Source organism: Remersonia thermophila, chromosome 4 (assembly GCF_042764415.1).
Source record: "Remersonia thermophila strain ATCC 22073 chromosome 4, whole genome shotgun sequence".
Lineage (NCBI taxonomy): Eukaryota > Fungi > Ascomycota > Sordariomycetes > Sordariales > Chaetomiaceae > Remersonia > Remersonia thermophila.
In genome coordinates this window covers 2050994-2074265 of record NC_092220.1, presented here as the reverse complement: position 1 = coordinate 2074265, position 23272 = coordinate 2050994, and the positions used below count along the sequence as shown (strand labels likewise).

The window sequence follows — 23272 nt, the reverse complement described above, 5'->3', positions numbered from 1 at the left end:
GCCCTTGGCCGCCTTCGCTTGTTGGGAGCCTTTCGTCGCCATCCCCGCCGCCATCCTCTCGGCCTCTCCCACCTCCCGCTCACCCGTACCGCCCCCCCGGGCCCCTCCAGACCCCGGACCTGGGTCTCGGCGAGTGTCACACCCGCATCCCACCCAGCCTTGCTCTCCCCCCTTTCGTTCCTCTCGGTTTCTTCCAGCTACGTGTCTCAACTGCAACCCGGCCCTTCGCACCGCCGCCAACCCCGCTCTCCCTCACCCTCTCCCCCCCGCCGATCCGCCGCCATGGCAGCCGGGGCTTCTTCGCCGGCTCTTGGGAACCCGCCGGCACCCGGCCGGCCCCTGCGCCTGACGGACCTGCCCCGCGAGGTCCAGGCCGAAATCATGCGGAACTGCTCCCGCCGCGACCTCGTCTGCGTCGCCCTCGTCTCGCGCCACTTTCGCGCCCTCGCCGCCGAGCAGCTGTACCGCCTCTTCAAGATCGTCTTTCCCGACGAGGACAACCTCCAGTTTGACACCCCCGTCGACTCCCTCGCCAGCCGCTTCGACACGTTTGTCACCAGCGACTTCGACTATGCCCAGTACCTCCGCTGCCTTCACTTCGACACCCTCCACATGGGCGAAAAGGCCGCCATGGCCTACCGCCCTTACCTAGCCAACCTGAGCTGCGGCAAGTTCATGAACACGCTGCTCCTCATGACCCTGCGGAAGGCGAGAGCCCTCGAGTCCTTTAGGTAACGTCTCGGTCCCTGAGATCGCCCCGTTGCTTGGGTCGCGGGACCCGGCAGGCTGACTTCGGCATCCCAAGGTGGAACATCCGCGTCGAGCTCAGCCGTCCCGTCTACCGGGAGCTCCACAGCATCCCGTCCTTGACCCACCTCCACCTCCGGCTCCATGCCGGCCCGTCCCAGTACGAGACGCCGCCGCCGCTGCCCTACACGCCTCCGAGCTCCACCCCGACGCCCGCGCCCGCCCATGCCGCGCCCATGTCCTCGCTTCCCCCTCCGCCCCCTCCGCCGCAGCCCATGTTCGGCCTCATGCCGCCCCCGCCCGCGCCTCCGGGCTTCTACGTGCCCGCCTCGACCGCCCCGCCGCCCCCGCCCCCGCCTCCCCCCAAGCTGTCCCGGTCCAGGGCCGCCAGGAAGACGCCGGCCGGGACCCAGCCTCCCACCCTGTCGGGGTTCACCAAGCTTCGATCTCTGGCCATTCTCGACATCGACACCCTCGACCTCGTGGACGAGATCGCGGGCTGCGTGCGCAACTCGGCGCCTACCCTCTCCAAGCTCAAGCTCTCCTTCTCGGGGAAGCTCGCCTCCTCGGCGCGGAGACCGCAGGTGGACCCCGAACCCGAGGACTCGGACCAGGACGACGACGACTTGATTGCCCTGCCGCCCCCCAACCACGTCCAGGGCGACGACAACGGACCAACCCGCGCCTTTCGGGCCCAGGAGGAGAGGAGGACCCAAGAGTCGGTTCTGGCCCGCATCTTGGGCGTCGAGTCGGCCCCTGCCGACAAGGTCCCGCCCGCCGCCGTTTCCGCCGACAAGAAGAAGCCCAAGGCCAAGTCGGAACAGGAGGTCATCGACTTCATGAAGACCATCGCGCCCAAGTGCATGGCCGAGCTGAACGGCACCGCCGAGTTTACGACCCCGTCGCAAGACGTGCTCGACATGATCGGCGCGGCCGTCAAGAAGTACGTCGAAGAGGCCAGAGCCCTCAGGGAGAAGGCGCAAGAGAACGGCGCGGATTCTAACGGCTCCTCGACCCCCTCGTCATCTCACGCCGCCTTCTCGTCGTCGACCGCCCCCGCCGCGAGCCTCTTTGGCAACGACAACGGCAACGGGAACGGCGCGTCATCGAGCAAGGGCAAGAGAAAGGAGCCCCACGGGACCGCTAGCCCCGACGACATTGACATCGAGGAGCCTGACGAGCAGCTCTCCATCGACCCCGGCGACCCAGCCTGCGGCGACGCCACGCAGAGCGAATCGGAGGCCCCCTCGGAAACAGCCGCCCCAGAAGCGGCAGCCTCTGGCAGCACCCGGGCGGGGATCGCGGCCTCGTCGTCTCTCTCTCCGAGCGAGCTGAAAGAGAGGAATCGCAAAGAGCTGGAAGCGCTGGAGGCCCTGGTCAGGACGATAGCCCAGGAGCTGGAACAGAGACGCGCCAGCACGTCGCCCGAAGATATCGAGCACCTCGCCCATGCCGAAAGCCAGCTGGTGCAGGCGACAAGACGCATGCGGGAGCTGCAAAGGGGCTGGAGGGCGATGCAGGCCAAGCTCGCCCAGGACCCAACGCCGCCGACGGATCCGACCCACGTCCACCACATGCGCGACTACGTGCGAGAGACGCGCGGGATCCCGCTGCAGTCGCTATGCATCTACCTGATCCCGACCAAGGCGTCGGTGCTGTCGCGGGCCGTCGACCTGCGCATGCTCCGCCGGCTCACCCTGCTGAACGTGGGCATCCAGGCCCCCATCTGGGCCCTGCTGCAAAAGGAGAACCGCGAGGCGCCGTTGCCGCTGCGCAAGATCTCGACGGACAACGTGTCGGTCGTGTTTCTCAACTTTGTGTCGCAGCTCCACGAGGTCGAGGAGCTGTTTTTGCTCGAGCGCGAGAACAAGGCCAAGCCCGAGAGCTTCGCCCCGCGCACCAGGACAACCATCGACCAGATCCGCCGGCTCGCGCTCAAGAAGCACATGCCCCGCCTGCGCAAGCTGATCATCAAGAACCTGGCCGATACGACGTGGGACATGAACGACAAGACGATCCTGTTGCTGTGCCGCCAGGGCAGGACGCTCGAGCAGCTGACATGCAGCATGAGCATACGAGCCATGGTACGTCACCCACGCGCCACGCTGCATCCTCGGCATACTGACCAAGACCCAACAGCACTGCCTCATGCAGCACATTTCGGGCCTTGTGAAGCTCTGCGCCCTGCACGTGGTCCACCTGCGCAACGACGACACCTGCGTCTGGGTCATGCGCGAGACGAAGCGCTTCCTCATCGACAACGTCTCGCACTTCCCGCACCTGAGGCTCAAGTGGATCGCCATCGACGAGGACGACCGCGCCGACAAGCTGATCCGCGTCCGCCCGGACTGGAGGTCCAAGGGGTCCGGCGGCGGCGAGCCGGCCAAAAACGGTAGCCAGAGCAGCAAGGGCAAGGAGAAGGAGGACGGCGCCGGGGGCGCCGATGCCAAAGGCAAGGGGAAGCTCGGCTCGTTGCTGGGGTCTGCATCCTCGGCAGAAGACGTCAACGTTTCGGCGCTCCTGGCCGCCGAGCTTGGAAGCAGCACGGCGGCGAGCGGGAGCGGTGGTAGCGGCAACGGCAGCCCGGGGGGCAGCGGGGCGGCGACGGACGAGACGGATTCGGACGACGAGGAAGACGATGAGGGAGGGTTCTTGGGCCAAAAGATCGAGACGCTCGAGGGCGTCTCGTTCTGCGATATCAGGGGCATCAGGATTTTCAAGAAGGAGGTTGTTGCTGGGCGGCTATGATGTCGAGGATATCTGCCTCGGGAGGTGATGGCTTGGCAGCATTCCAAGGCGAAGAAGTCAGGCAGTCATGGTTTGGGTCTCGGGTTCGGCTGGTTGGTTTGCTGGCTGGATGGACGGATGGATGGATGGCTGGGCATCGGATGGACGGACGGACGGACGGGTTGGAAAGGAGCCAAGGAGGCTAGGAATACCAACACGGGTTGGGTTGTTTGGCTTTGGGCTTTTTTTTTTCCGGGAATCCTAGCGTTGAGTACCTAGGTAGGTAGCCGGGGACGTGAAATGAGGCGTTGATTTGTGTGTGTGTGTGTGTGTGTGAGAGAGAGAGAGAGAGAGAGAGAGAGAGAGAGAAAGAGAGATGTGACTTTTGCGCCATAGCCTCGTCGTCTCTTGTCGATCTACTTGGCCTAGCCAGGTGGTGATTTCCGTGATATGGCTCTCTCTCTCTCTCTTTCTCTCTCTCTCCTTTCTGCCCTATGGGACGTGATGTTCCTTGTCCTGAGGTGCGCAGCTCAATCCAACATGGATGGCGTAGCTCGCGTCCCAAGGGAATCCTTGGCCGGGTCTGTGCTTCGATATGGGCGTGTGTGTGAGGTCACGAAGGGAGGGTGTGGAATCGGGAGCGTGATGGACGGTGGGGATGCTTATGATTCCCCGCACAGCCCTCCTTCCCAACAAATCGGAACCACACACGATCTCATCGGGTATGGTGTAGCGGTAACATCGTTGACTCTCACTCCTCAGGAGTGACTGCTCTCTCAACAGCCCCGGGTTCGACTCCCGGTATCCGAGTCACTTTTTTCTCCTTTATTTTGTGCTTTTTTCTGTCACCCACACATACTGTGTATACACACAACACAGGCCGGCCTTCTCTTTTTGGAGCAACCACTAACAATTATTACAGCAGGATCACTTCCTGCCCGCCTACTGACTAAGCAGAAAGTGTTTTGCTTGGCTCCGAGGCATCGACGCAACGTTGGTAATCTACTATATATCACTGCCGCAGCATCTCTTGAAGAACGTTGGGTGGATTCCCACTTGCGAAGCAAGCCTTGTCGCCCTGTAGGGCCCTGGAACAGAAGCCCCTACCCCCCCCCCCCCCCGGGCTGTGTGCCCGCGCATTGGATGAGGTGCCATGTGAGAGTGGGTCCCATGAGTTCAGTTACACGGACGGCTTAGCCTGGCGGGCGCGAACGTCGCGTCTCACTCGTCGCCGTCATGAAACTTGTCATTTTCGGAAGGAGACGTTGAAGGAGACGGGAGCTGGGTCCAAGGAAAGGAACAACAAGCCTCAACACTCAACACTTGCCTGTCCTGTCTTGCCTTGCCCTTGTCTTGGTTGCCTGCCTCCCTCAATTGATCCAAACTTTTTTTTTCCCCTTTTGTTCAGATCGAATAAGGTGGAACAGGAGCGAGTTTGTTTTATTACTTTTTGTCTTTCCTTCATGTCAACCTACAGACTTGACAACCTCTGAGCAAACCGCAAGTCGTCCGTCCTCCTCCCTTTTCAAGTCATGAGATCGGAGATGGTTCACCATTGATTTATACCATCACCACCGCCACCACCGCCGCCACCACCACCATCATCATAACCGCCACCATGTCTCCCTCCCCGTCCACCCAGTCCTCCCTCACCCGCAACGAGGCCCTCACCCTCTCCACCATCGCCTCGGCCTGCCTCACCATCCTCGCCAACGCCCTCCGGGAGGACGCCGACATCCCGCTCATCGTGTCGCTCGCGCTCAGCGGCCTGGCCTTTTCGGCCTCGTACGCCCTCATCCGCTGGCTGGGGCCGGCCTTTATGCGCGCCGGGTTCCGCGGCGTCGACCTGGCCAAGCCCGTCCGGCGCGAGATACCCGAGGGCATGGGCGCCGTGTGCGCCGCCGTCTACCTGTTCGTCATGATCGTGTTTGTGCCCTTTGTCTTTTACCGCGACGTGGTGGCGGCGACGAGCGGCGGCGGCAACCGGGACGTGGTGGTGTCGCTGCGCGACGAGGCGGCGGAGCGCGGCGTGTTCCTGCACCGCTTCCCGCACAGCAAGCTGGCCTCGTACCTGTCGGCCATGGTGTCGCTGCACACGGTGGCGAGCCTGGGCCTGGCCGACGACCTGTTTGACATCCGCTGGCGCCACAAGTTCTTCATCCCCGCCTTCGCCGCCATCCCCCTGCTCGTCGTCTACGCCGTCGACTTTGGCGTCACCTCGGTCGTGGTGCCGCGCCTGCTGCAGCCCTGCCTCGGCCCCCTCCTCGACCTCGGCGGGCTCTACTACGTCTACATGGCCGCCGTCGCCATCTTCGGCCCCAACAGCATCAACATACTCGCCGGCATCAACGGCATCGAGGTGGCCCAGTCCGTCGTCATCGCCTCCCTGCTCGCCCTCAACGACGCCCTCTACCTCCTGCCCCCGAGCGCCCTCCTGCCGCGCCTCGCCGGCCTCGCGGGCAAGCCCTACCCCCACCCGGCCACCGACTCGCACCTCTTCAGCCTGAGCTTCCTGCTCCCCTTCCTCGGCGTCTCCCTCGCCCTGCTCTGTCACAACGCCTACCCCGCCCGCGTCTTCGTCGGCGACACGTACTGCTACTTTGCCGGCACCGTCTTCGTCGTCGTCGGCATCCTGGGCCACTTCTCCAAGACGCTCCTGCTCCTGCTCGTGCCCCAAATCTTCAACTTTGTCTACTCGGCGCCCCAGCTCTTCGGGCTCGTTCCCTGCCCGCGCCACCGCATGCCCCGGTTCAACGCCAGGACCGGCCTGCTCGAGCCGAGCGTCACGACGTGGCCCGACGGGAAGCCGCCGCGCAAGGCGGTGGAGTGGGGGCTGCGGACGCTGGGGCGGCTGGGCCTGCTGCGGGTGGTGGTAGACAAGGGGGAGGACGGCAAGGAGCGCATCGTCGAGACGAGCAACTTGACCCTCCTGAACCTCTGGCTGGTGTGGAGGGGCCCGATGAAGGAGAGCCGGCTGACGCTGGAGGTAACCATGCTGCAGGCGGCCATGGGGCTGGCAGGCTTGGTGGTGAGGTACCGGTTGGCCTTGTTGGTGTTTAGTCAGGATAATATTTAGGTCGAGGAGGATCAACATAGGGGCTGTGCGTGCGTGTATGTATGCATGTGTGTGTGCTGTATATGAGCTTTCCATCAAAATAATAGACTGTACAACAATGGAATGGCATGTGCTACCGCCATGGTTTCCCACCAGCCTCGTACGTGGAAACTTTTGCACCAAGGTACCCAGAGATAGCAAACCTATGTACATTGTAGGCAACGCCGTCCCCCCGCCGTCCCCCCGCCGTTCTTTCACCGGCCCATTTCTCCTCCTCTCTCTTCTTACAAAGAAAAAAAAAAAAAAAAAAAACAGAAATGCCTACCCTCGGTTTTTCTCTCTCTCTTACTTCCTCCTCTTCCCCCCACCGCCTCCGGCATCCCCCGGCTTCCTTTTGCTCCCCACCCTCTCAAAGTAGGCCTTCTTCTCCTTCTTTTCCTTGTTTTCCAGCCGCTCCTCGACCTCGGCCACCTTCTTCCTGTACTCCTCCCTCTTTTCCTCCTTCTTGGCCCTCCGCTTGGCCGCCTGCTCCTTGCGCAGGGTGGAGAGCTTCTGCATCAGGTCCCGCGCCTTGCGCTCCTCGCCGCCCAGCACCACGGCGCGCTTCTGCATGTACGTCTCCTTCTTCTGCTTCTTGGTCTGCACAATCTGCGACTTGAACGGCAGGCTCGCCGCGAGCTGCCGGGGGACGCGCAGCGGGTTGAAGTGGCGCTCCTGGCGCTCGACCTTGCGGTACTGGCTGTTGGGGTCGAGGGGGGTGGGGATGTTTTGGTCGCGGCGGATCTCGCCCGTGAGGCGCATGCTCTGCCAGCCGATGAGGTTGGTGGCCGGGTTGTAGAAGCGGTGCGGCTTGACGGGGTACCACGCCCGCAAAAACACAATGTCGCTGAGGAGGATCTTGTCCTCAAACGTGGCGCGGAAGTGGCCGTCGGGCTTGGACAGGGCGCGCTTGATCTGGCCGCGGATGCCCGAGACCGTCTTGATGGCGGCGCCTTCGAACTTGGCGATCTCGAGGGCCGAGTTGAACATGTCCTTGATGAAGGCCGTGTTCTTGAAGATTTTGTAGGGCGTGCCCGTCTGTGCGGCAGGTTAGCCTCGTGTCCTCTTTTTTTTTTTTTTTTTTTTTTTTTTTTTTTTTTGCCGCGGTTGGCTGGCTGCCAAAGACGAAACGCGACAAAGCAACAAGACTCACCAGCTTCAGCTTCTTGACAATCTCGGTCGACTCGTCGACGCTCAAGACGGTGCCCGTGGCGGCGATGCGGAACCCGGGGTTCGATGCCGAAAAGGACTGGAAGCACACGAAGCCCGTGTTGGGGGCGATGAGCGGGCCCCAGAAGGTTCCAAAGCAGTGCATGTGCTCGGGGGTGTACTTGAGCATCCGGTTTCGCGTGCGCGAGTCCGAGATGGAGTAGATGGGCAGGGTTTGGAACCGGCGCCAGCCGAGCGAGAAGATCAGGGGGTCGCCCGTCTTGACTGCGAAGGGGGGGTCGTCGGGTCAGCAGGCTCTCCTTGTCAAGCGTAGCGAAGCGCGATGGCGGTAAACTTACGAATCTTCTTGTGCCACCGATGCCTCTTGATGCGGACCTGGACAAACCCAAGACGCTCCTCGGTGGGCGTCAAGCCGCCGACGATGATGGGCATCCGGGCCTGGAACCGCTGCACGAACTCGGCGGGAACGCCTTCGATGACCATCTTGGCGTATTTGCCCGCCCGGTACCCCTCGACGGCGATCCGCTGCGTCTCGTCCAGCTCCTCGAACTCGGCCTTGTTGATCTCGAGCTGCTTCTGGAGCATGGCCTTCTGCGCCTCGTACCACTCGTCTTCCCCAAACTCCTGGTCGGCCCCTTCCCGTCGCGCGATCGCCTTGTCGTTCCGGAAGCCTTCGCGGTCCTCCTCCTCGAAGCGGAGCTTGAGCTCTTCTTTCCGGCGGGCGTTCTTTTCCCGCTCCGCCTCCAAGCTCTCTTCGGGCTTCTCGCCGTCCTCTTCTCCGCCCTTGTCGGGCCCGTGGGTCTCGCCGGTTTCGAGATCTTCAAACGCGCCGTCGCCTTCGTCGTCGTCGTCGTCGCCGCCATCCTCCTCCCCAAACGGATCCTCGTCATCGCTGCCTTCCCCGTCGCCCTCCTCCTCGTCGAGCAGGTTGGCCGTGGCGAACCTCTTTCGGAGCGCCTCGATGGCGCCCTCGCCGGACCACCGCGCCGCCAGCTCGTCGTAGTCGAAGCGGGGTATTGACCGATCCTCGGCGAGGTCCTCTACGTCGTTGCCCGTCTTCCGGAAGAAGGTCTCATCATCCTGCTCGATGTCTTCTTCTTCCTCGTCCGATTCCTCGTCCTCCTCGCCCTTCCACTTCTTGATGGCCGCCTGCGGCGTCAGCGATTCGTCGTACAGGTATCTCGCCAGGTCGACGGCCCGGTACGGCGGCCTCTTGCCATGGAGCATCCTGGCGCGCTCCACCATGTTGTCCTTCCACCTCAGCGCGCCCTCTTCGTCCGAATCGAACTCTTGGTCGTCGTCGTCGTCGTCGTTGTCGTCATCGTCCAAACCCTCCTCCCCTGACAGGGAGCCCAAGTCGGAGTCGCTGTCGGCAAAAGCGATATCCTCGTCTTGGCCGTCGTCGGCGTCCTTCCGGAAGAGCTTGCCCAGCTTGCGCTCGTCGAACTCGGCCTCGGCGTCGGAACCTTGTTCCCCGTCGTCGTCGTCCTCCTCCTCCTCCTCCCCGCTGACGAAACCCTCGTCCTCCGGCACGTCATTCTCGTCGTCGGAGCCATGCCTCTCGAGGAAGCGCGGCTTCCTCCGCTCCTTCCTCCCGGTGTCGGCTTCGTCGGGGACCTCGGTGATGCGGTCGCCGCTGGCGAAGAGCTTGACGCCCTTGTCGGTCTGGCCCAGGATGCGGCGCTCGCTCTGGAGATCGACGATGAGCTGCTCGCCCTCGCCGCGCTCGACGCCCTCGGCATCCTTGTCGAAGGCGAAGCCCTTCTCGCGGGTGATGACGATGTGGTCGCCCGTGATCTTCATGCCGCTGCGGTCGGCCATGGGGGCCCACAGCTTCTTGTCCTTCTCGTCAAGGCGGCGGCGGCCCGTCTTGCCGGTGATCTTGGCCATGGCCTGCTCCATGGCCGGGGTGGGACACGGGTCGGGCAGCACCTCCATGCTCGAGATGGTGAAGTCGCCGACGCCGGCGATGTGGACGCGCTGGCCCTGGAAGGCAAAGTTGGTGCCGCGCAGGTAGCCCGAGAGCTCGACGGAGCGGTCGCAAGCGGCGTCCTCCTCGATCTTGGTCGGGTGGGTGATGTCGCGGTAGTTGTCGATGACGGCGTAGGGGTGCGAGTTGCGCCAGACGAGGGGGCGCGGGTTCTTCATGACGGAGAGGAAGCGCGACAGGTTGTGGATCTCGCGGTCGGGGTAGCGGCCGTTGAGGACGCCCGACAGGTAAAACAGGTGGGCGCCCTGGTACAGCTCGGTCCATAGGCGGTGCTTCAGCCTCTTTTTGGCGTCCTTGAGGGCCTGGGGCTTGCGGAACAGGTCCAGGTGGGTGAGGATGCCAAAGACGTTGCCCGGCATGCCGGTGGCGGCGAGGATGTTGAGGAACTCCATCGTCTCCATCTCGAAGCCGTAGTTCCCGTCAATCATGAGCAGCACGATATCGGCGACCTTGGCGATGTCGACCATGGCCTCGAGCTCGTTGGGGCATTCGATAAAGGTCAATCGCTGCTTCTTGGAGGTGACGACGGTGATGGGGCCGACGGGTTCCGAGATGGTCTCCTTGGTGTAGCGGCGGATCAGGGATTTCCTGGGGCGACAGCGTGTCAGAAACGGCGTACCGCTGGACAACGGGGCGGAGGAGGCCTACAAAAGGGTTGTCTTGCCCACGCCGGGAGGGCCGACGATGGCGACGAGGCGCGGGGGCGGTTCATCGGGAAGGCGGTCGACGAGGGGCACATGGAGGCGCTTCTCTTTGATCTGGCGAGGGGCAGGTCGTCAGCAAGGGGTTGAGGGGAGGGGGGGGGAGGCTTTGATCTTTCCAGTATGTGGGAGGGGTTCGCTTTACATCGTGGGAGCGGGCGGCCTGCCGGGCGAGTTTTCCGGGATTCGAGACGGCGAAGGCTTTGGGATTCTGGCCTGTTTTTTTTGGTTTGTGTCAGCCGAGAAGGTCGGGGATGGGATGGGGAGCAACAAGGTCGGATTCGGGGGGACGGACCCGGGGTGCTCTGCTTCTTCTTGTCCTTGGACTTTTTGGACGGCCGATGGGCCTTGTGCTGTTGTTCTTCGGCCATCTTGAGGCTCTGGCTGAGGCGGCCTGCGTGGAAGGGTGTGCAGTGCCAAAGCCCCGGCGACTTGATGGATGGAGGAGGCGACGGACTTTCCAATGCGTGTCCGTGCAGCGCGTCCGGCATTCCAAGGCAGCTCCAGAATTTTTTTTGGATCGCCGACGGATGCGATAAGCGATAAGCGCCGTTATCGTGCCTCCGATAAGCCTGGTGGGGTACGGGAGGATGCCAAGCCTGGACTGCCCTGGACTACGCAGGAGATCTACGGTCCAAGTAACTAATACTGTGTACTACATAACCAGTAGTTCATTGTTGCGGGGCCGAGCCCAGTCCCTCTGGGCGGGACGGGACGGCGTGGCCTACCGTACCGTAGCTACCACTCACTCAACATGGGAACCCGAACATGCACTCTTCCATCCATCTGGAGTCTCAGAGAGCGGCCCCGCATTCCGCCGACACGGAGGCTCTGACCATCAGGGACAAACAGCACAGCGCCGGCCTGCTGTGTGCTGTGCCTCTTGACCTTTGCAAGCCCAACCTGTCGTTTGTGCCACCTACCTTAGGTACCCATGGAGGTCCTCGGTCCTCCGGCCTCAAGCCGTCCTGCCCTGGCTTCGACCGAGAGAACCGAGAATTGTCCACGCTTCCAGGGGACCTGAGGTAGGTGATGCAACTCCCAGGGCAACACACCCACCTACGCGGTATGTACATAATGACACAAGTCCTCATGCACGCAGTTGGCGGCCTCGTTCGCCATTCCTCCACGCCCTGACGCTTGCCGAGGCCGGGTAATCGCGGCACGTCTCCATCCTTGGAGGCCCTGCTTAGCTCCCGTCCAGGCCAGGCCTGGAGCTGAAAGGGATGTCCGCATGACGTAGCCCCTCCTTTGGGGTCCCGCCGATCCTCCCACGCCGCGTCACGCAAGCGGCCCCCTCCCCTCCTGGGCCTCCAACCCAATCACCCCCCCTTCCACCTCTCCCCCCCCCCCCCCCAAACAACAACAACAAGCAACCGGCAGAGCGGCTTGGGGGCATGACGCGCTAGTGCTCGCCGCTTGCTATAAGTACCACCTTGGCTACCCGACGTTCCTGGTTTCTCCTAGGCGCCCTGTCTTGTCTTATGATTCCCATCTCTTCAGCAAGCCAACGTGTTTCCCCGTCCTGCTTCCTTCCCCTTCGCGTTCGACGACCCATTTGCCGACCGTTTCACCCAACCCCACCCGCAACCATGCCTTCGTACATTGTGCGTGATCCCTCGGCTCGTCCGGCCGATGCCGTGCCGGCACATGCTAACGCCGTCTTCTAGGTGACGCTCAAGCCCGACGCCACGCCCGAGCAGGTCGAGCAGTAAGGCTGCTTCCCTCTCCGCATCATCTCCAGGGCCCCGGCGGCTGACCAGCACCTAGGGTCAAGAAGCAGGCCGTTGAGCAGGGCGGCACAATTGGCCATGAGTACAGCCTCATCAAGGGCTTCCAGTAAAGACCCCCATCCAGTGTTGCCCCCCCCCCCTCCCCCCTGATGCTACACCGCAGACTGACCGAGGCGGCGAAACAGGGTCATCTTCCCCGAGGGCGCCGTCCACGTGCTGGAGAGCCACGAGCAGGTCGAGTTCGTCGAGCAGGACCAAGAGGTGAGGACTCAGTGAGGACCCCTTGGGTCGCAGAAGAAGGGGGGAGACGGGAACTGCGGGGCAACCCGAGGATGGTGGAGGTGGGCAGGGAGGGACGGGAGGGGTTTGGAGGGGTAAACCGGGCATTCTGGTTGCATCCTCCGCTGCATGGCTTGGCGGCCAACCCGGAAGTTCATCATGGAAGCGCCACCACTTGATTGACATGGAATCGTTGTGGGAATGCAGAAATGTTTCACCCAACCGACCGAACGCTCTTGATTTCGGAGATGATTTTCGGATTCTTCCCATGCTGGACGGGCGGGCGGTTCGCCATGGGTTCCTGAGCCCAGTGCAAGGATGCCAAGCTCCCCTGGCTCTCGAGTCCGTCCAAGGGCGATTACACACTGTGTACTGCGTATGAATGGATGAATCCCCCCAATCCGGCCAAGCCGCTGTCGTCATACGGTGTTGGGTGCACAGTGTACTAGTTATAGTATTAGTGTCCCCTCGGACCCAAGGCATCCCCCGCAGGGGCTGGCTTTCCCGTCCCGTTCCCCAACGTTGACATGTGCTTCCTCGTCGTCGTCGTGCACCGGGCCAACTCGCGGCTCTCAGCTCGCTGACTCACGTCCTTTGCGCCAAACCAAACCACCCCAACACCAAGCCACGCATCGAACATCGCGGATGTTCGTCTCATCTTGCTTCCACCCTCGGGCGAATCCAATCCATCGCGCCTCGCCCTCGCTTCCCTCCCGCAATCCCGCGCGCAACATGCCAACATGACGTCCTCCATCCTCCGGACCCTCCGGACCCTCCGGCTGCGTCCTACGACCGTCTCCCAGCTTCCCAGGCCGCATGCGCTCCATTTCTTGCCCCCCGTTTCGAGGTCGGCGTCGACGCTGCACCCGCCAACGGGCCCAGCGGCTTCCTCTTCCAAGCCGAGCCCAGACCACCCACCCCAACACCACCACCACCACCACCATCATCATCGTCATGTCGACATCGACATTGTGCCCCATCTGGCCAAGCAGGCTCAACACCGTCTAAGCCTGGCCGACCTCGTCAAGTGCGTCCTCCCCTCTTCTTCTGCTCGAGATGCGAGGAACCTAACGAACCCTTGCTGCCATCCAGACACGGCCGTCCCCCTCTCTCGGCGGACGCCCTCCTCGCCTCCGCCCGCTTCACCCTCTCCCTCCTCCCCATCCGCCTCGCCCGCCGCATCCAGGCCCTGCGCAACCTTCCCTACATCGTCGTCTCCAACCCCAACATCAGCCGCATCTACAACAACTACCAGCACTCGCTCTCGACCCTCCTCCCCTGGCAGGGCCGCACGATAAGCAACCTCGACGACGAGATACGCTTCACCCAAGTCCTTGCCGAGCTGGTCCAAACGCACACCGACACCATCCCCGTCCTGGCCCGCGGTTTTCTCGAGTGCCGCAAGTACATCTCCCCCCACGAGGTCACCCGCTTCCTGGACGAGCACCTGCGCGCCCGCATCGGCACCCGCCTCATCGCCGAGCACCACATCGCGCTCCACCTCAGCAGCACGCCGTACCTGGACCGGGCCAGAGCCCAAGCCGCCCCCGAAACCCCAGCGCCGCCCCCGCCGCCCCCGCCGCCCTCCTACATAGGCGTCATCGACACCGCCTTGCGTCCCGCATCCCTCGTCGACTCGTGCGGCAACTTTGTCGCCGACATTTGCGAGCTCAGCTACGGCGTGCGTCCGCGCTGGGTCGTGGACGGCGAGCCCGACACGACGTTTGCCTTTGTCCCGTCCCATCTCGAGTACATCCTGACGGAGCTGCTCAAGAACGCGTTTAGAGCGACGGTGGAGCACGGCATGAGCAAGGAGCCGATCGTGATTACCATCGCGCCGGAACCGCCCGAGGTGAAGCCTGTCCCCTCGGCTTCTTCTTCTTCTTCTTCACCACCATCACCGCCATCATCATCGTCTTCATCGCCGTCGTCATCGTCGTCATCAAAGCATACCAAGGGCCAGGGCCAGGGCCAGGGCCAGGGTCAGAAGGATGAAGGCAGGGCAAGGGACGCCCCCATAGCCCCGCTCGACGACAACGCCCCCGGCGTCACCATCCGCATCCGCGACCGCGGCGGCGGCATCAGCTCGGACGTCCTCCCCAACATCTGGAGCTACTCCTTCACCACCTTCAACAGCGACCCGGACGACGCGCTGCCCGGCAGCAACAGCTTTGGCGGCAGCGGAGGCGCCGACGACGCGCTGGGCGTCATCTCGGCCGCCAGCAACGGCGCCAGCTCCATCGCCGGCCTGGGCTACGGGCTGCCCCTCAGCAGGGCGTACGCCGAGTACTTTGGCGGCGGCATCGCCGTGCAAGCCCTGCACGGGTGGGGCACCGACGTGTACTTGAGGCTGAAGGGGGTGGGGAGGATTGCCTGAGGCGAGGCTGGCTTTGGCCGGTTCTCTCTTTTTTTTTTTTTTTTTTTGTTTGTGCTTTCACGGGGCATACATGGGTTTTGCGAGGATGTGGATGTGGCTCTTGGCTAGGATCGCAAGAAAGAGAGAGGGGGGACGCTGATAATACCCGTGGTCGCCGTATTGGTTGTGTGCTGGCCCTCTGAGGGGAGCGGGCGGGCGGATGGAAAGACGTCCGCCATGAGAGTGATTTCAACATCAGAGGTTCAGAGGCGGACCTCCAGATCTAGTTTAGAACCCTTTGGCTAGGTACACACACACACACACACACATATATACATGACACGTTCCAGGAATCTCGATCGCCACTTGGTAGCGTATCCAGTCGATGAGCATTCGGTTGTAAGCCGTCAGCGGTGATCCTCGTGCGGGAAATGCGTCGAGGTGTCTGTACGCTGCTTGGGTTTCCCCCCTTTGCTCTCTCTCTCTCTCTCAGGGTCTTCTTGGAGCATCCAACGCTTGATGAATACGACATGGGAAATACAAAGCATCAAGGGAACCGAAGGGAATGGAAAACGGAGAGGGGCCGGAACCGACCTGCCTACAAGCGCACCGTAGCGTCTACCCAACAATGCAAACCCTCATTATTACCTACGATGTATAGCTTGTGATTCTCAAACCACCAAGGGGAAAAAAAGAACGAGAGACACAAAAAACAAAGAGTAGCAGCAAACCCCAAAACCCCATGGAAACGACCCAAGGACTAACACATTGAGGAAACTAACCCCCCTCCCTCCCTCCCCGCCCTCCTTTCATCATCATCACACCACCCCGCTTCTCTCTCTCTCTCTCTCTCTCTCTATCCCCCCCTTTTCAATCCAATGGTTTCCGCCTGCCTCAGCTTCACATGTTGGCAAGCTCAAAATCAATCTGCCGATCCATAAAGGTCCTCCTCTCGCCGACCAGCTCCGTCTGCAGCCTCTGCTCCACCAGCACCCGGACCTGCTTCTTGGTCACGCTGTCCAGGTCCACCTCCCGGAGCACCGACTGGATCGCCTCGATGATGGCCGCGTCATCGACCGCGTTGCCGCCCAGGGGCGACGGGGACCCGGCGCCAAACGAGCCCGTGCTCGTGTCCGGGTGGATGCTCAACCGGCTCTGGCTCTGCGGCAGCCCGGCCACCGACAGCCGCGCGTTGGACCCGCTGGCGGGGATGCCGAGGGTGGGCGGCGTGCCCGACATGCCGCGCAGGCCGGGCGCGGCGCTGGCCCGGCTGCCGTCGCCGAACGGCGTGTGCGAGCGGCGGTCGCCCGCCAGGCCGCCCTGCTGCATCGACAGCATGCTCTGCCGGTTGGCCGCCGGGTTGTCCATGTACGGGCTCGCGGCGCCGCCCACAAACGTGCTGGACCTCGTCATGGGGACCGGGCTGAACGGCGTGCCCGGCGTGCCCGGGGTCGGAGGCATGAAGACGCCCGCACCGGCGGCGCCGCGGGCGGGGAAGCCGGCGAGCACCGAGGACTGGCGGACCGACGAGTAGACCGACTTCATGTCGTCCATCTCGTAGTTCTCGTCGTACACGCCGCCGCCCAGGCCGGTGCCGTCGAGGGGCTTCTCGGGGTATCCGCCGCGGCGGCCCGGGAGGTTGTTGATGAGGGCGTAATCGTCCCAGCGCTGGAGGGGGATCGAGCGGGGGTCGAACCCTTCGTCGTCGTCGACCGCCACCACCTGCTTCTTGCCCGACTCGCCGATAACGATGCGCGTGTTGCCCCAGCTGAAGTTGTCCTGGTTCCAGAACGAGTAGATGGGCAGGACGAACGAGTAGATGGGGAAGGCAATGATGTAGATGATCATCCAGCCAATGTGCTGCCACTGGCGCTTCATGATGAAGATGAGGGCCTGCAGGCCGTACACGGCTGCCAGCATGACGATGGAGATGAGCGGGAACGGGCCGGTGCGCGTGATGACCGTGTACAGCAGCCAGCCCAGGTAGACGCACGTGGCGGGCAGGATGATGGTGCCGAACAGGTCGATGAAGACGATGAAGCGCATCGAGAAGCAGCAGAAGCCGCACATCTCGGGGATGAACATCAGCTCGACGAGGTTGTGGATGGTCGAGTTGATCCAGCGGCGACGCTGCGACAAGAGAACGCTCCACGTCTCGGGCGCCGCCGTCTGGCAGTAGGCATCCGGGATGAACTTGTACGACATGTTGGGGAAATAGCGCGTCATCAGCGTGGTCAGGTAGCGATCCTCGCCGAGCGAGAGCAGGTTCTTCTTATGGAGCGTGTCCACGTGGCACTCGCTGTAGTCGCGGATGACCTCGTCCGAGATGATGAGCGGCTTGCCCTTGTCGGCGGTGCGCAGGCGGTACATGGAGAAGCTGTTGCGAGAGGTTCGGGGGTCAGCGGCTCGGTTCGGGCGAAATGGCAAAAAAAAAAAAAAAAAAAAGGGGGGGGGGGGGGGAGCTCTATAAAAGAACGGGACTTACCATCCAGGCAAGCAAGTGACGCTGCCAAACAAGGATTCGAACGCCTTGGCCAGATGATGCGAGATGTAGTACTCGTAGACCTGAATCATAGTCCACCACGAGCGCTCCTCGTTCTGCAGGCTCGTCTCGCCGCAAATGCCGGCAATCTTAGCGTCCTTGGCGCAGGCGGCCACGAGCCGGTTCAGGGAGTCTTCCCGCACGCACGTGTCGGCGTCGACCATCAGGAGATACTCGTACAGCTCCGGATCCACGCCGATAATGTTGTTGATCTGGTGGAACATTTCGAGCTCGAGCGGGTTCATGGGCGCGCGGTGGTGGACGCGGTTGAGGAAGCTCATGAGGAGGATCTGAGAGTCACGCTTGCCACGGTTGCCCGGCTTGGTCTTGGTGCGCTCCGACTCCTTGCCCACCTTGACGACCACCAGGTACGGGACCACGTTGCCCTCGTACTCGTAGAGGCCCGAATACACCTTGCCGTAGTTGAGCTGCTCGCTGCCGGTGCCGACCGACTTGAAGGGCAGCGCGGGAGGATCCACCTTGGGGTCCACGCCGAGGATGTCCAGGACGATCTTGGGGGTGGGGCGGTCGTTGCCGGCGCCCACGACGATGCCGTCGCAAATGACCACGATCAGCTTGCGCTTGTTGTCGTACTGGAGCGCCGTGAGGGAGTCGAGGGCCTTGCGCAGCGAGTCCTCGCCCTCGGTGTACGCCGGCACCTGGCAGATGACAAACTTGTCCTGCGGCGACGGGCGGCGCTTGCCGCCGAACTGCAGGGCCGAGACGAACTTTATGCCGATGACGGCGCAGAGGACGGCGGTGAAGACGATGAGGATGTACTTGTTGACCTGGCAGCGGGCCGACTCGCGGAAGTCGAGCTTGCCCTTGTAGAAGCGGTTGCGGATGCAGTTGAGCGAGTTGTGCATGGCCACCTTCTCGGTCGAGTTGGCCTTGTCGAACGCCATCTGGATCTGCTCCGTGAGGTCTTGGCCGGGGCTGTTCCTGATGACGCTGACGACCTTGGGGTGGAGGAAGGCGGTCCGCGGGTGGTCGCGCATCACCTTTTGCGTGTGGAAGTAGTCGGTCATGTCGTAGACGTTGCCCTCGTACATGAACCACATGTGGTTCCAGTCCTCGCCCTCCTGGCGGATCTGGTCCGCGTTCCAGACGAGGTCGCCCGTGAAGTACTCCTCCATGCGCGGCAGGAACTTCTTGGTGTACCAGTCGGTGGCGCCCATGGACCCGGTGCGCTCGCGGGCGTGGTAGCCCGACTTGTGCTCGGCCTGGGTCCACTCGTTGGTGTTGTTGAGCGTGAGCTCGATGGTCTCGTCCGTGACGACGCCGGGGCAGGCCAGCGTCAGCGGGATCAGGAAATACCCATCCATGTCGAGGCCGGCCAGGGGCTCCATGGCCTCGCGGGTCGACTGCCAGGCGGGCGTGCCGTGCTCGAGCTTCCAGAACTTTGTGATGTCGTAGACCCTGCCGTTGACGCTGACCCAGAAGTCGTCGGCGCCCATGTGGTTTTTCACCTCGTTGCGGGACCAGGCCTTGTCGTAGTTGGGGCAGAGAAGCTTGCCAAAGAAGATGATCCAGAAGATGATGATGGCGTTGAGAAGGAAGATGAAGAAGCAGAGCACCAGCTTTTCGCGCCACGCCATGCGCACGTCGGGACGCTTCATGCGGCCGACCCACTTGAGCAGCGGCGACGGGATCCAAAAGGTGAGCATCCAGACGACGGTGACCCAGGCGCGGCGGGCCGACGAGATGGGGCGCTCCTCGATCTTCTTGCCGGCGGCGAGGTCCGCGTCGAGCTCGCTCACGAGCTGGCCCTCGTGGTTGTAGTACATGTTGCCGCCCTTGTAGCTGTCTCCCTTGGTGCCGAGGCCGTAGTCGCCGTTGCTGACGTTGCGCATGCCCGTCATGGCGGTCGGCGCGATCGAGGGCGGGCCCGAGGGGCGCGGGCCGGCCCCGAGCCCGCCGGCCCCGAGCGACACCTGGCTCATGTTCCTCTGATGCTGCTGGACGAGCTGCTCCCGGCTTCCGTTGGACGAGACGTCCTGGAAGGGCTGCTGGGGCGCGAAGAAGCCGCTCCCCGAGCCGGCGTAGCTGGTGCCGAAGCCGCCGGGGTGCGGGATTCCCGGCAGGCTCCCCAGCCTCTCGGCGTCGGGGGCGGGAACGGCGCCGCCGCCGGCGCTGATGTCGAGGATGCCCTCGGCCTCCCACCAGGCGCCCTCCCGCATCCAGACGCGCTCGTGGCCGAGGAGGACCTCGCCGTTGGTCCATCCGCGCTCGAGGACCCAGCTTTCGATGCCGTCGCGGCCGTCCATGCAGCCCAGCAGGCGGTAGCGACGCACAAACTCATCAAAGTCAAAGTCGGCCGTGTAGTCGAGGTTCTTGTTGCGACGGTTGGCCCACTCGGGGAGGCGCCAGGCGCGAAGCTGGCGGGACACGGTGCCGGCGGACCAGGCCGAGTTGACCGACGGCAGCGCGGCCACGCTGGAGGGCGACTCGTCGGTCGGGTGGATGCACAGGTGGTACCACGCACGACTAGTGCTCAGCAGCTGGGCGATGTCGATGCGGTTGCTCTTGCCGAGGGTGATGCCCTCGGCGGCGACGGGCAGCAGCAGCTGCTTCAGGAACCCATCGTCCTCGGCCGCCAGGGCCACCTTTTCGAGCACCTCCTCGCGCTTTTCCCACTGGTGCTGCCGCTCGCGGCCTTGGGAGCCGACCGTTATGCCGAGCTCGGGCCCGACCTCGGCGACGGCGTTTTGCATCTCGCGGAGCACGGAGCTGTTGGCGGGGGGCACGTCGACGCCGTCCTGCTTCATCTCGGCGTTGATGCCCTGCGTGTCGTCGAAGACGCCCCGCATGGCCACGGCCTTGCCGAGGTTGGGGTCGGGGATCTCGAGGAAGTGGAGGCACACCGTGTCGTCGACCGGGCTCGGGGTCCCGCCGTCGGCGTCGGCCCGGGCCAGCTCGGCGGCGACGGCGTCGTTGGCCTTCTTGATGACCCAGTCCACGAGGGCCTCGTACAGACCGGCGAGCAGGACGGTGCGGTCGTCGGTGGTGCACTGCTTGGCGAGCACCTCGGGCTCCAGGCCCAGCAGGCCGCCGACGTCCTCGGCGATCTCCTCGAGGGCCTCCCCGTCGACGGCGTAGTCGAGCGTGTCGCCCAGCTTCAGGAGGCCGGCCAGGGTGGAGATGAAGTTGCGGTGGGTGGAGCCCTTGATGCCGATCTCCTTGAGGGCGTTGCGGAAGTCGTCGGCGGCGGCGCCATCATCGGCGGTGGGCAGGTACGAGGGCGGATCGTAGGTGCCGGAGCGGGCCAGCAGGCGGTAGTTGGACGCCCCCTTGAGGCCGAGGAACTCGCGCTCGGCCGGCGTGGAGGCCGAGGTGAGGAGGTAGTAGAAAACGTCAAAGGCGCGGTGGCCCGGCTGGTCGGGGATGCGCAGCAGGCCCTTCTCCGCGTCGACGCCGCCCTGGGAGAGCGCGAGGCTGGCGCCCACCACCTTACCGGCGAGGTTCAGGGTCAAGGTCGCACCCAGGGCGACCTGCCGCGGGGTCGAAGGGTTGTAGGGCGTCACGCAGCGGAGGAAGGGCTCGATGGCGTGGAGGGCCTGCAGCAGCGAGCTCGGGACGGGGACGGGCAGGGCCGTGAGGACGGGACGCAGCACCGACGGGGTGGACGTGTGCAGGGACCTGCAAGAAGCGGCGGGTTAGAAGACGGGGCTTTGACGCAAGACGGTGCAGGGCCGCACGGGCGCTGGCTTACCCCAAGATGATGCAGCCGTCCTCGGCACGACGGCGGGCGTGCTCCCAGGCACGCGTCACCAGGTCGACGTCAATGGTGCCGCCGACCTGGCCGGTTGGCCCCGGCTGGGACGCGGTGAGCCACGTGTTGACGACGAGGCTGGTGGCGGCATCGAGGCGGTATGGCTGCGAGGACAGGTACGAGTTGTGGATGGCGTTGAGGAGGGTCGTTGTCGAGACCTGGACGGGCTGGCCGCCGCGTGAGCCTCCCAGGCCTGACTCGGAGCCCATCGAGTACATGGACGTGCGGTTCGCCATGTTGTCGACGACGTTGGCGTGCGGTGCCCCGGGAAGGGGGCTCACGGCCGGGAGCGAGGGCGTTTCACAGGGCCTCGGCACGCCGTTGTCGCGGGCGGAGCGTTGGCAGACGGAGACGGCTCCCACAAACGGACTCGACAATGTCCCGCCGTGAACGTCCTTGTCGGCAGCAGATCCAACGACGCCGAGGGCTAGTCGATGCTATCGCTAACGAGTGTAAGGGGGAGAAGGGAAGCTCTGGCGCGCCGGGTCGGAGCAAGAGGCGTCCAATCGTCGCCGGTGCGTGTACCGTGGTATGTGTGCGTGCCTGTGTACGCAGTACTGAGATGCGTGGTGCGATGCAGGTTGGTCGCGAGGGCAACGGCGAGTCAACTGAGGTCCAGCGCCCCTTTCTCGAAATTACCAAATGCCGGCCGGGCGTCGCAGAAGCCAACAGAAGATTCAAAACAAAGGTTCCGAGGGAAGAGATGCCAAACGATTGTAGAGAAACCGCCGAGCGAGTGAGACGGCGTTCACGTGGGTAAAACTTGGGACGGGTCGGCGACAACAACGACGACGACCACGGCAGCAGCAGCAGCAGCAGCAGCAGCAGCAGCAGCAGCGGTAACGGCAGCGAGGGAAACAGCAAGCAAGCAACAGAGAAAGTGGTCAGAAAATCCAATTGCTGCTAGGCCCAGTTCAGGTTCAGGCGTGCCCGGGGATGGATCCCTGAGGTGTGGGTGGGTGGTGTGTGGTGTGTGTGGACAGGACGGGAACGGGTCAAGACGAGACGATCAGGGCCCGCGCCAGGTCACCTCACGCGGGTTGGCGGCAGCGATGGCGCCCGGGGGCGAAAGATTAGTGGCTGCTCGGGGGGAGGGATGAAGGCCCTGGGAGACCTGAACGAGCCGGGAAGAAGCTGGCTGGCCGCTGGAGACGAGAAACGGGTGGAGAAGGCGGGGAGGGGGGGAATCATCTGTTGCGTTCACCCCCTGAGCCCCTTGTAACTTGCAGCTGACGGTGGGGCCAATACGTGGAAATTACGATACATACGATTACGCCATGGGGGACGGGACCACAACCGACAAGGAATCTTATGCCAAGGCCCCGCATCCGCCTGTGCATGAAGGGATAGGGGAAAAAAAAAAAAAAAAACAAGACACAAAAGTATGTAGAAAACAAAACACAAAAGACGGCGAGAATGTACTATAGACACCTGCATGCCATGCCGTGCAATCCTGTATGTACATGCGGCATGGAATGATGCCTCCTGAGCACGGTGGGTTTCCTGTTCTTTTTCTGCAATTTCCGCCGACAGAGTCTTGCCATCCCCTCCCCCCCCCTTCTGTCCTCACGCATCCCAGGCCGTCAGGATGCGTTGCTCTCTCGCTCCCGGCTGTCAAAGTGGGAAGCGCATGTCTATTCGGGGGTTTGCTGTGGAGAGAGCCCGCTCGGCACCACGGATGGCGCGCTGAGGTTCCAGAAGGTTGTACTGTGTATGGCCCGGGACGGGCGTGGTGGTTGCGAGGCCAGCGCATCGGCGTCTGACGATCCAAGGTTGCATCCATACCACCCAGATCCAAGCATCGCGGCGGTGCAAATCTTTAAAAAAGGGTCCTCGGCAACTCCCGGGCGGCCCAATACGAGGCCCAGCAGAGAGGTACTATATACGAGAGGGGCTAGCGCGAGGTTGTGCCCACATCGCCGCAAGAGCATGACCGCAGCCAAACAAGAGAGGCCGGACGTCGGGCGTGGGCTGTGTACCTCAGATACTATACACAGTAGAAAGTGCTTGTACCACAGCACACCAGACGTGGGCAGACGGCGCAACGGCATTGCCCACACGAACCTATGATCCCGTCTGGTGAACTACCGGACACGAGCTCCGAAGCCCCACATGACACAGGGCAACCCGCCGTCGAGGATGAGGCCGTGTTTTGTTCAGC

The 23272-nt window shown here is 63.2% G+C and overlaps 6 protein-coding genes and 1 non-coding gene across 7 annotated transcripts; 5 read left to right on the top strand and 2 right to left on the bottom strand.

The window, feature by feature from the left end:
* Nucleotides 1–282: 282 nt before the first annotated feature.
* Nucleotides 283–3495, top strand: VTJ83DRAFT_4725 (uncharacterized protein; the record flags this gene model as incomplete). The annotated part of the gene is made up of 3 exons (XM_071011246.1): nucleotides 283–731; nucleotides 806–2831; nucleotides 2887–3495. 3 exons carry the CDS (start codon nucleotides 283–285, stop codon nucleotides 3493–3495), a joined length of 3084 nt encoding a protein of 1027 aa, XP_070866175.1.
* Nucleotides 3496–4192: 697 nt separating this feature from the next.
* Nucleotides 4193–4284, top strand: VTJ83DRAFT_t100. Its single transcript has one exon. It is a non-coding gene; the product is annotated as a tRNA-Glu (tRNA).
* An 808-nt stretch (nucleotides 4285–5092) lies between these two features.
* On the top strand, nucleotides 5093–6550 carry VTJ83DRAFT_4724 (uncharacterized protein; the record flags this gene model as incomplete). Its single annotated transcript, XM_071011245.1, has 1 exon — nucleotides 5093–6550. One exon carries the CDS (start codon nucleotides 5093–5095, stop codon nucleotides 6548–6550), a length of 1458 nt encoding a protein of 485 aa, XP_070866174.1.
* A 324-nt stretch (nucleotides 6551–6874) lies between these two features.
* Nucleotides 6875–10800, bottom strand: VTJ83DRAFT_4723 (uncharacterized protein; the record flags this gene model as incomplete). Its single annotated transcript, XM_071011244.1, has 6 exons — nucleotides 6875–7606; nucleotides 7722–8002; nucleotides 8077–10316; nucleotides 10377–10486; nucleotides 10575–10645; nucleotides 10725–10800. 6 exons carry the CDS (start codon nucleotides 10798–10800, stop codon nucleotides 6875–6877), a joined length of 3510 nt encoding a protein of 1169 aa, XP_070866173.1.
* Nucleotides 10801–11913: 1113 nt separating this feature from the next.
* Nucleotides 11914–12438, top strand: VTJ83DRAFT_4722 (uncharacterized protein; the record flags this gene model as incomplete). The annotated part of the gene is made up of 4 exons (XM_071011243.1): nucleotides 11914–12036; nucleotides 12100–12140; nucleotides 12200–12268; nucleotides 12348–12438. 4 exons carry the CDS (start codon nucleotides 11914–11916, stop codon nucleotides 12436–12438), a joined length of 324 nt encoding a protein of 107 aa, XP_070866172.1.
* A 743-nt stretch (nucleotides 12439–13181) lies between these two features.
* VTJ83DRAFT_4721 (uncharacterized protein) lies at nucleotides 13182–14818 on the top strand (the record flags this gene model as incomplete). The annotated part of the gene is made up of 2 exons (XM_071011242.1): nucleotides 13182–13468; nucleotides 13534–14818. 2 exons carry the CDS (start codon nucleotides 13182–13184, stop codon nucleotides 14816–14818), a joined length of 1572 nt encoding a protein of 523 aa, XP_070866171.1.
* Nucleotides 14819–15697: 879 nt separating this feature from the next.
* Nucleotides 15698–21347, bottom strand: VTJ83DRAFT_4720 (uncharacterized protein; the record flags this gene model as incomplete). Its single annotated transcript, XM_071011241.1, has 3 exons — nucleotides 15698–17174; nucleotides 17283–20978; nucleotides 21052–21347. The coding sequence occupies 3 exons, from the start codon at nucleotides 21345–21347 to the stop codon at nucleotides 15698–15700; spliced, it is 5469 nt and encodes a 1822-aa protein (XP_070866170.1).
* Nucleotides 21348–23272: the final 1925 nt, after the last annotated feature.